The 10,892-nt window shown below is 32.5% G+C and overlaps 1 protein-coding gene across 2 annotated transcripts; it reads right to left on the bottom strand.

Moving 5' to 3' along the window:
* Positions 1-762: 762 nt before the first annotated feature.
* On the bottom strand, positions 763-8,368 carry LOC126655363 (U-box domain-containing protein 4). Of its 2 annotated transcripts, none has more exons than XM_050349511.2 (6): positions 8,131-8,368; positions 6,907-7,046; positions 5,522-5,802; positions 3,606-3,722; positions 1,335-3,410; positions 763-1,246 (listed from the first exon to the last, which is right to left on the bottom strand). In XM_050349511.2, exons 2-6 carry the CDS (start codon positions 6,965-6,967, stop codon positions 1,190-1,192), a joined length of 2,592 nt encoding a protein of 863 aa, XP_050205468.1. In that variant the 5' UTR covers positions 6,968-7,046; positions 8,131-8,368; the 3' UTR covers positions 763-1,189. The 2 variants fall into 2 exon arrangements, with proteins under 2 accessions (XP_050205468.1, XP_050205469.1); XM_050349512.2 differs by having other exon boundaries at positions 8,266-8,368.
* Positions 8,369-10,892: the final 2,524 nt, after the last annotated feature.

Below are 10,892 nucleotides of genomic sequence, written 5' to 3'. Positions count from 1 at the left end.
TTTTTAAACGTTACTGGAGTATTTATTTTTAATTTTTTGACATAGCTCATTCCAAAGCAATTAAAACTGAAAGTCCGTCAATCCCTCATTTCTTTTTTCCTCTTTTTATTACTCCCTCCTTCAACAAGTAATAGATTTACTTAATTTATACATGTATTAACAATTTAATTTTAAATAAAATTCTACTAATTATTTATAATATTCTTATTATAATGATTCAAAATTACTTATAAAATAAATATAAAACTATTAATCCATAATCAATTTTAATTTAGTTGATAATAATTGATTTTATCATGAGTATTTTAAATTTTAATCTAGTTAATCAATTTTTTCAAATAAAAATAAACATATAATTTGAAACACTCAAAATATAAATCAACATATCAATTGTGGACGTAGACGACATAATCGTTTTCTGAAATAATTAAAATCTCTTAACTGTAATTTTATTGCATCGTAAATCCCAATCATTAGTTTAACTCTTTCCATCAATTGTAGATAATATGGTGATGAGTTGAACACAATAATAAAATATTTTTAATCCATTTAAAAATTTAGTTTTAATCCAGATCATTAGTTTAATTTTTCACTAATTTTTTCAAAAAAAGGGACCAACATGATAAACTATAATTATCAATAGAGAATTTAAACAGCAATATTTTATGAAATGCTAACAGAATTTGATCTCCAAGTGAATGATGAGACTGAAAAATTACACTGCTCATCTATCTGCATTATGGCATCACTCGAAATACAAAATTTAACAGTACAGTAACTAAACTCTGCATAAATGGATAAAGAACACAATATTGTAACTCTACAGCGATTCGCAGGCAGAATAAAATATAACAATAAATAATCTCAAAACCGAAAAAAAAATTGCAGAACACTTTTGCAGAAACAGCGAGACCTGCATAAGAATAAGATATAAATGAGAAGCATACAGAACCTAACCACTTTTCTCAAGCTCTCCTAAATGACATTCAGAGAAAGTTTTTCACATGAGGACTCGATCAACCATGTCCTCCGTAAATCACTTTTCCTCTATAAATCGAATAAAATCCATTTGCATCAAAACCTTAATAACATGTATTATTTGCAACAACAAATGTACACACACTATGTATACAACTTGAACCAAGACCTCACAGATGGTGCCGGCAGGTTGGTAAGTCAGTCAACAAAATCAGCCCCTAGCATTACCATGTCGTTGGTTTCGAAAGTAACTGAGTAACGCCTGAGCCTGTGAGCAACAAAAAACATGTTATACAACATTTTCAGAGGGAACAAAATCAATTTGAGAATAGAAAAGTGTAATCTGAAAGTAATACCTTTTCTTTAGCCCTCGGAGTGCCGGACTGTGATAACGCGACCAACGGTGGTACAGCACCTTCCTGGAGCACCGTGTTGCAAAACCTACTGCTGTTCGTGCAGAGCTGCAGAAGAGCAGCAGCAGCATTTTCCTTCCCTCTAGTAGAACCCAACTCAACAACCTCGACTAAAACAGGGATTCCACCCTCCTGACCAATTGCAGTCCTTCCCTCGGGAATAGTCGCCAGATTAGCCAAAACAGCAACAGCCTTGTCGACCATTCCAGCTGCTGGGTCCATCAACTCCACAAGGTGCCTTACGGCTCCAGCTTGCACAATTCGGGCTTTGTTTTCATGGAATATTGACAAATTGAACAAAGCTGTGGCTGCATCCTTCTTACCCCTAGGAGTTCCATTCCCCAATAAATCAACTAAAGGTCCGACTGCCCCAGACCGCCCTATCCTGACCTTGTTCTCCTCAATCACGGAAAGGCTAAAGAGAGTGGCAGCTGAATTCTCCTTAGCCTCTGCGGTTCCTGTTTCTAGAACATGAATAAGAGGTTCAATAGCATCTGCATTAGCAATTGCTGTTTTGTTGTTGTCATTAATTGATAAGTTGAGAAGTGCCGTGACAGCATTTTCCTGAATCTTCATATCAGTCGATCGAAGTAAGTTGACTAAAATATTGATGGCCCCGCAGTTTGCTATAACAATCCTATTGTCCATGTTATGTTTCGCGAGTAGCCTGATTTCAGAAGTAGCTTCTCTTTGAGTATCAATGGAATCACTCCTCAAGTCCTCAACTAGCTTGCGAACTTGGGTTTCAACACCAGAAAGATCAGCTCTTGTTTCAGTAGTCGGAGAAGAAACTATTCTTGGAACAAGCCTATCTGAAGGTCTTCGCCAGAGGGTTTGGTTCCGAGATCGTGTTTCTATGAAACGGGGTGAGAATCCGGATTCTCTTTGGGGGCGAGGACTGTCAGAGGCGGTAGAAGCCCGCCTCTCTGCTTTAACCTCTCCAGAAGTGTCGCTGCTATAGGAAGTAAGATGGTTTAACACCTCAGAAGACTCATTAGTATCACCCTGTGCCCCTTGAGAATAGTTTGTACTAGCATTTATGCTAGAGGCCGAGGCATTTCTACTGTGGCTCTGAGATATTGGTTCATTAGCTCTAACTGAATTTGAAAATTCATTTCTAGACGGTGACATGGAATGGTGGATGACAGAATCTATATTTCTTTCTTGCAAATTTGTGGACCTTTCCTCAGAGCTTGTAAGCGACATTCTCGCCATGTCTAAACCCAGTTCACTCCCTACTACACCTGATAACGAACCCTCTGAGGTAGAACGAGGATGATGTGGAGATGTCCCCTCTCTACGAACTCCGTTAGAAGATACCCAGTTCCTACCAGGAGAATCTGTAGATCTAGTTGAACCCGGTGACATTGGTTGATTTCCCCTGGAATGCTGAAAAATATGTGAACCCCTGGGAGTGCCAGACTCGGCATGTACAAGAAGTGGTGAGGGCTGATTAAAGATCACAGACTTTACAGGATCAGGAAGCTTCACATTGTTCGACTCACACCAATTTGCTATTAATGCCTTCACGGTGTAATTAGGTATCAGATTGGTGTGAGCCAAAGTCTGCCGTGTCTTGGGACACACAGTTAGTCCAAGTTCAATCCATTTTTTTATAAAGGCCCGCTCATAGGTTTGCCCAGAGGCAACAATCACTGGATCTGTCATCAACTCAAGAGACAGAGGACAGCAGAAGTCCGCAGGTATCGGGACTGGGCTACAGGTCTGAGACTGTTTGATGAGTATAAGGCGATCATGCATGCGGGTAACAACCGATATCATTTGATCGAATAGCTCAGCTTCCCTTGATTTTTCAGCTTGTTCAGCATTCTCCTTCAGTTTCTCAAGGGCCACTGCTTCACTCAAAATCTCCTGATTAGACCTCAAGCTTAGATTCTCTGCAATTTTCACCAGGATTTCTGAGCTGGGTCCAATGCCATCCTCTTGGTCCTTTATAGCTTCTCTAACAACAGATGATATTTGATCACATCCCATTTGCTTCATTTTTTGTGCACAATACTGCAATCAACCATGTCAGATGTTAGTTAAGTTTGTAATGGTAACTTGAGAATCTGACGAGTAATTGTAAATTAAAGCAACATCCCAAATTTGCGACTCTTGCATCTATCTGGCAAGAAATACGTCTAACTGACGTTTATTCTCTAGCTGTACTATAGTGTGGAAATTTCAAATGACTACTTTGGGGACTTTTACCTCAAAATGCGATGAACTTAATTCTTCAGGAAGATGGTCATGGGAAGACTTCAACAGCTGAAAAATATCCAGGCCCAAAGTCCGTATCTTCAATATCAATGATTCAATTTGCAGAACCTAGATAGCATTATAAACAGAAGGAAAAAAAAGATGTTTAGAAAAATTATGCAGAAAAAATCCATACATTCAGCAACATATAAAGCTTTTCTATGAGTTGTTCTGCAGCATATATTTTCAAGCTATACATGCAGCATAATTATTCATTTAACACCAGGCAAACTGAGCAACAATGAAACTTAAAGTAATAATTTTTAAAGCAAGTGGACAGAACAAACTTCAGTCAGCAACAACAAATTAAATAAAGTAACCATAAAAGAAAAACAGACAACAACTATTGAGCTGAATTAGTGCATTGCCGGGCAGTTTTTCGAATAAGTAAAAGTACCTGCATATGATTATTAAAAAATGTAGGAAACTGAAGAGATTTAGCCATTTAAAGGGGAAGTACTCAGGATCAGCATAATTCCGTATCAAGGAAGATCACCACAAGGAGATTATATGAGAGGAGTTAATATGAAAGCTCAAGACAATTTAGACATCTAAAATGCCTACTATTTGATTAAACTGACAAGTTTAAGACAACATTAATATGGCAACTGAAAGAATTTTGCAGTAGTCCAAATCTTACACAAAACAATCATGATAGAACAAATGCCAACATGCAAAACGAAGCTAATTATAATTCGACTATAACAACCCGATGCTAATATCTAACCCTACAGTATTCAAGAATGTCAAATAATTTCTCTAAAAGAGAGTATTCACTTTTAGCCTAAGATGTCATCTCCTGACCATCCTATGGTATTACTAGCTCCAGCAATCTGCAGTTAAGCTTTCCCCATCCTCGCTGATTCAGCATTGGCGATGGTTGTTCTGCATTGCTTCAAATCATTTTGACACATGGAATGATAATTGGAAAATGAAAGAACCCGATAAAACAGACTGCGTGAACACAATTGGTACAGATTTTTCTCCAGGTAATTTCACTGCTGCCCTTCTCATTAACTAAAATTTAATCCCATGGTTCAAATAACCACCACAGTAGTAGAGGCGTAATTGAGGTGATTTTGCAGCTCAGCCCCACCTTCAGTTTCAAAAATACTGTTATGTTGTGTTATCCTTTTAGTCATAGAAAACAGTACCCGGAAAAGATAAAGAGAGAGAATTGCTTTTCTTACTCTAAATCCCAATAAAAGATAAAACATTCTATAATCATGCCGGAAGAGTTTTATCCTTCCCATTCACAAACCATGCTTACCTCACACATAGCTAGACCAATCAACATATTTACACCAGATCTTCCGCTGTCACATCATTTGGCAAACTTGGCTTAGTTTGCCAAAACCAGATCTTCAACATTAGTTGCCTATTTATTATAAAAAATAGTTCACCCGCATTGACAAATAGGCCCGTAGTATTACAATAGATTAGTCCTTCTCCATAGATAGCCAACAAGAAAACCTTCTCCAACATTTCAGCATTTTTTCTTTCCTAATAATGCAAATCTGAAGACAAAAGATCTGGAAAAATGCAAGTTCTTTTCTATATTTTCTAAGAGAAATTTAGGAGGGAAGGGAAAATAGGATATGGCATTAGCAACAATCAACCTATCCTATAAAGTACAGATCAAGCATCAAATGACGGACATCTTTGTTTAAAGACAGAACAAAGAGATGCTATTCTAATACATAAAAAAAGCAAAAGTCTCACAGACAATGGAGGACCTTGAGAAACATGCATAATCTGATAATCATAAGCAAGACCATCTTAGTTAGGTTCTTTCTCCATAAGCGAAAACCAAGTAAGTTTTCCATTTGGTAAAAGGAATAAGAAAAAAAGCTGATATTTTAACTTACAAAATAAACTTTACTTGACAATGGTTGCCAAATTTCGAAGATCTCCCTTATTTCATCCACGGATTGGCCCAATTCATCAAATGCCTTAGTGAGCCCTTCATCGGAAGATATTTCAGAATCAACAATGGCATCAAGTATTGGTTTCAATAGCTTCAATATTCCTTCTGCTTTCTGGTAATACTTTTGAACCAGGTCCGAACTTATATTTTCAATGGATGGTAAATGTAAGAAAGAATAGATATTACTGAGAAGGGCTTTCAACAATGAAATCTCCATCACACCTGCATCAATGAAAAATCATATTGCTATAGCTATTATATATCATAAAGTGTACGAATAAAGGAAAAGAAAAAGAAAATACAATGAAGTGTATATCAAATAGCAATGCTCGCTCTTTACTTCAATTTGGTATTCAATTTTACTTAATGAAGGATACAAATCATTAGAGCTTTGTGCAATTAGTGACCTTTCCAATTCTGCAGAAATAACTTGTGTATGAGCGAGCAATCAGGTTATTAAAAATTTACCTAGTGAACAATTGCCTTGACGATCAACTCTTTCTTAAATTAAATCAGTACTCATTAGTTATTAGCACTAAGCCCGTATTTTGGAACTAACTTTATGGTGTGTTTTATTTTTTCTTGTCACAAATAGCTAAACATTTTACGCAACTAGGTAAAAGTACTCCAAAACCGAGATGCAGAAAAGTCTGCAGCTAGTTATCCCATTATAAACATTGGTCATCAAACGCTAGACCTTTCATGGTGTAACTTTAAAGACATTGCAAATGCCGAGATGTAGGAACATCTTCACGTCCAACTTACAAACATTAGTCATGTGTATTATAATCAAAGCACTTCCTAGTGTTTGCCATTATTTGTAAATAATGATAGACTAAATATTGAAAAGTCACTAGAAATTGCCTGTCTGAACTTTTCATTTCTAACTAGTACAACATACAAATGTAACAGGGAATGATAGGGAAAAGTATTGCAATAAAGACAGAAAACTAATTAGCAAATCCAAACCAATCAACATAAGGCACATTAGATTGATTAGATTATATCAAAACAGTAATAAAAACTAAAATACACAAAAGCAGTCCTCCATGTTACCCTTAAACACTTATGAAGGGACAAAACACCTTCCAACAAAAAAGCTGTAAAACAAAGTTTTAGTTCCACCAATTATCTTTATCTAAAGCTATTTATGATGAATGCTACATAATCATGCTTCCTTTAACCACTTCCATCGAGGCTTTTTACGAATCAAACATTACATGCAGAAGGAAGGGAAAAAAAGAAACTGCTAACTTTTCAATTAATGCACATAGGAAAGAAAAAAGTCAGCGCAACAAAGAAAAGAATGAAGTGTACTGTTGTTACCTAATAAATTATTTGAAACACCAAAGATATTTCTAGCATTAACGATGCCCAAGACTGGCATCAAAGAGAAAACTCCTGCACAGCCATGATAATAACTATGGAACTCTTCAGAATTTTTAATGCTTGCAGCCGGAAATTCCCTGCACAGAACAAAACCTGTAACCTTTAAACCATCATATCAGATAGTTCTAATGCTTAAAGTCTAATAGAATATGAAATGTTAGTACCAAAAAACTTTCCACCACAAATATCAATAGGATCCCCTAAACTAAAAATTTCCTTTCAAAAAGTATCACACCAACAATTTCTCCTGAGATTCTAATGTCCCTCGGGTAAGAAAAGAAGATAAGCCATCTAAGGCTGAAAATAATGGATAAAATTTCCTGAGTGCGAGATAACCCATCTAAGATTGTAATTTCTCATATCCATTCCTTGCTTAACCCTTCTCCAAATAGAAAACCTCAAACTAATAGAACCCTTCTCCAAGCCATTAACCATCACATTCTTCACAGATAGAATAACTGAGCATGTCATTTCAAATCCCATTCACTAAAATGAGTGTATTTAAAAATAAAAAAAGAACTCAACATAACAGCATTTGCATAAGCCTAAGGTTCCAAGTAATCAGGATACAGAACCTAGATCATGCTAATCAATTCAAAAAATGGCAAATATAGAACCGATAATACAATACTAAAAATTTCAAAAGCATTTTAGCAAATACAAGTTTCATTCAACCTCTCCTATATCACCTGCTAACTGAAACTGCTGAATCAAAGCACAGCAGCGAACAGCCCATCACCGCATATTTAGAGTATTCAAGTATATATATATATATAAGAATGTATCAATTATCCAACATCTGGCAAACTAAAACTAAATTATGAACCAAGATAATGGATAGAATACAAAATTTTCAACTAAAATTTGGAAAAAATAAAAGCACAGATCGTCAACAAGTTATAAAATAACAAAAACCAACAGATTAATATAGTTATTTCCTCTAATAATTATAAGCTAACATACCTATGTGATCAAAACCTAAAAATCAAAATCTTCTAAAACAAAGACCAAAAATTATTGGTCTTAATTTAACATATAACCAAAAAAACTAACAAAAACTACTGAATTTAGCTCAAAAAGCACAATTTTCTCAATTTGATGAATGATAAACCCTAAATAGATCAAATCACAATAAAAAAATTAAGAAAAAAAAAACAGTACCTGAATGGAATTCCAGATTAAAACAACACCCAAATTGTGAAAGCAGGAGAAAAGAAAAAAGATTGAATCTTTAAAAATTTGGGGTTTTGGGTTTTGGATTAGAATTATAATTTGGAAAAATGATGAGCAGTTAACCTGGATTCAAGCTTATTCTTCTCTGCTTCTGTTAAAGTTGTTATTTTTTTTCTATTTTATTTTTTGTTCTTTTCAAGGTTTTGCCCGTTTCTCATATCATTATTTTATTTTTGTTATTCTTTTTACGGGTTTTTGTTTCTTTTAATTGGACAATAGTTTATGGTATAGTTGTGTTTATTTATATAGTATTTTATTAGGGAAAAGAGAAAAGTATAGTTGTATTTATGGGTTGCATTTTGGTTGGATTATTAGATCTTTTTTTTTTTTTTGAAATGATTATTAGATCATTCTAGCAATACATATTCTTAATAAAAGAAAAAATATTACACTCTTAATTTCTGTTTAGCTAAAAATTAATATATCTCAAATAAATAATTTTTTTTAGAAGATTAAAAAAAATCAATGAATGTATTATATTTATTTTAAAAAAAATTACATATATTTATTATAAATGAATTCAAGTATAATTAATAAAAAGTTTAGACTACAAAAAGTGACAAATATATAAACATATTTCCGTTAAAAATAAATATGAAGTATTGCTCATTGTAGCTAAATAAAAATAAAAATCAAGTTGTATACTCTTAATTAGCTAATGTTTATTGTCTATATCTTATTTTCATTTTCTCTCAAAAATTAATTTAAAAATAATGGATAGATAGTGAATTTTGCATTCAATTAGCACTCTTATTAATCTTAAAGTTGAAGATATTATTTGTTAATATGCAATTTGTGAATTTTAATTCTTATAATTGTTTGACTTGAAAGAGGGAGCTCATTTCATGCAATTTTGATTAGGTAGCCATCAAGGACATTACCACGAACTTATGGAGAAATTGCTATATCAGTATTGACTTTATAATTTATTATTAGTATTAATTGTTACAATTTTCCCTCAAAATAATACTTAAGCATGTTTTATTTTTTTCGTTCATTCAATTGGTCACAAAATAAAATGTAGTATAATGTTAATGTAATCTGATTATAATTTGAATAGTTGGCCTTTATTTATTGATTGAATATCAAATGATTTCAAATATTTTGAATAGTATTTTATATCTGTAAAGCTCGAAGTTTATAAGTATAAACGAAACTTAAATTATTAGCTCAGTGATCACTTGCTCTTAAACAATAATTAAAATAGAAAGAACATTAGAATGTGTTAATTGACACACTTATAAATGGTAGAGATAATTACAATTTACTCCATAAATTCAGGTCGAAATACTACTATTTTCATGACTTTTAAAAAGTCAATTGTTTCTCTACTGACGTTTGATCAAATTCACTATCTCCCTTTTATGTTGATTAAGTTCGTGAATTTGGTCAAAGCTCTAACTGTTAAGATTTAGTTCAATTTAACTCCTAAATTTATTTATTTTTCAAAAAATTCATAAAATTATTTCACAAAATAAAAAAATATCAATAAACCGTAATATATTGACTACTATATACATATTACTATTAATTGTATATGAGTTTTAATTATATTGTGGAGTTTTTTTTCAAGAAAAATAAAATTAAATGTTATATTGGACTCAATTTTTAACAATAAAACTCTTTGACCAGGTGAACTAACGGAATTAACTGGTGGAAGAGAAAATGATGAATTTAATCAAACGTTAGAAAGTAAACAATTGACTTTTAAATATCATGTGGAAAGTAGTATTTTACACCTAAACTTATGGGGTAAATAGTAACTATCCTTAAATGATACAAACTGTAATATTAACTAATTTACATTTAAGTAAGGGGTGTTTAAGGTACAAATTGAGGAAAAAGATACTTTTTAGAGAAGGACTTTTGTTATTTGAGAAACAAAAAAAATAGAAATTAAGAAAAAATTATAACATTGTTTGATTATTATTTTTGAATATATTATCCACGTTTATTTATCTTGCATAATTATTTCAATTTTTCAACATAACATCAAACGAATACTTTTAACTATTTTTACGATCTGCTAAGTTAAAAATAAATTTTTAAGTTTGGAAATAAGGTTTATGATTTTGATTTCACAATTGTAATTGTATCATTTGCACATATTACTATTAAATTTTTGGGTTAATGTCAAAAAAAATCACGAACTTTACACGTTTTCTCATTTTAATCACGCAGTTTAAATTTTCTCATTTTCATGGACGAAGTACCACTTTTTCTCAAATTCATGCACGATGCTGAGGTGGCATCCATTTATTGGTGTAAAATGACCTCCACCTCAACAAATTACACCAATAGAGCCGTGACACATCAACACCGTGCATGAATTTGAGAAAAAATGGTAGTTCGTGTATGAAAATGAGAAAATTTAAACTTTGTGACTAAAATGAGAAAACATGTAAAGTTGGTGAATTTTTATGACATTAACCCTAAATTTTTTATAGCATGACAACAAAATTTAAACACTTGTTTTTATCTTTTTAACAAGTCAATGATCGAAAAACAGCTAAAATCACTTGTTTATTATATTTTTAAAAAAATATAACACTTATATGAAAAGATTAATTACTAAAACATGTTTGATCTTCACGGTTTTATTATTTTTTATTTTTTATAATGTCATGCATGTCCTTCTAATTTTTATTAAAATTTATATACGGCCTTTAATCTTTTGCAATTTGCAAGAC

Source organism: Mercurialis annua, linkage group LG7, assembly GCF_937616625.2.
Source record: "Mercurialis annua linkage group LG7, ddMerAnnu1.2, whole genome shotgun sequence".
In the NCBI taxonomy this organism is placed as follows: Eukaryota; Viridiplantae; Streptophyta; class Magnoliopsida; order Malpighiales; family Euphorbiaceae; genus Mercurialis; species Mercurialis annua.
The sequence above is the reverse complement of the archived record's forward strand: the minus strand, read 5'-3'. Positions and strand labels throughout refer to the sequence as shown.

What these genes read in the sequence shown, in the direction of transcription:
- LOC126655363 (XM_050349511.2), bottom strand. Translation starts at nt 6,967, where the DNA reads ATGCCAGTCTTGGGCATCGTTAATGCTAGAAATATCTTTGGTGTTTCA. An exon ending in TAAGTTCATCGCATTTTGAG is followed by an intron (nt 3,411 to 3,605) that starts GTAAAAGTCCCC and finishes GGTTGATTGCAG; the next exon opens with TATTGTGCACAAAAAATGAA. An exon ending in CTCCGAGGGCTAAAGAAAAG is followed by an intron (nt 1,247 to 1,334) that starts GTATTACTTTCA and finishes TGTTGCTCACAG; the next exon opens with GCTCAGGCGTTACTCAGTTA.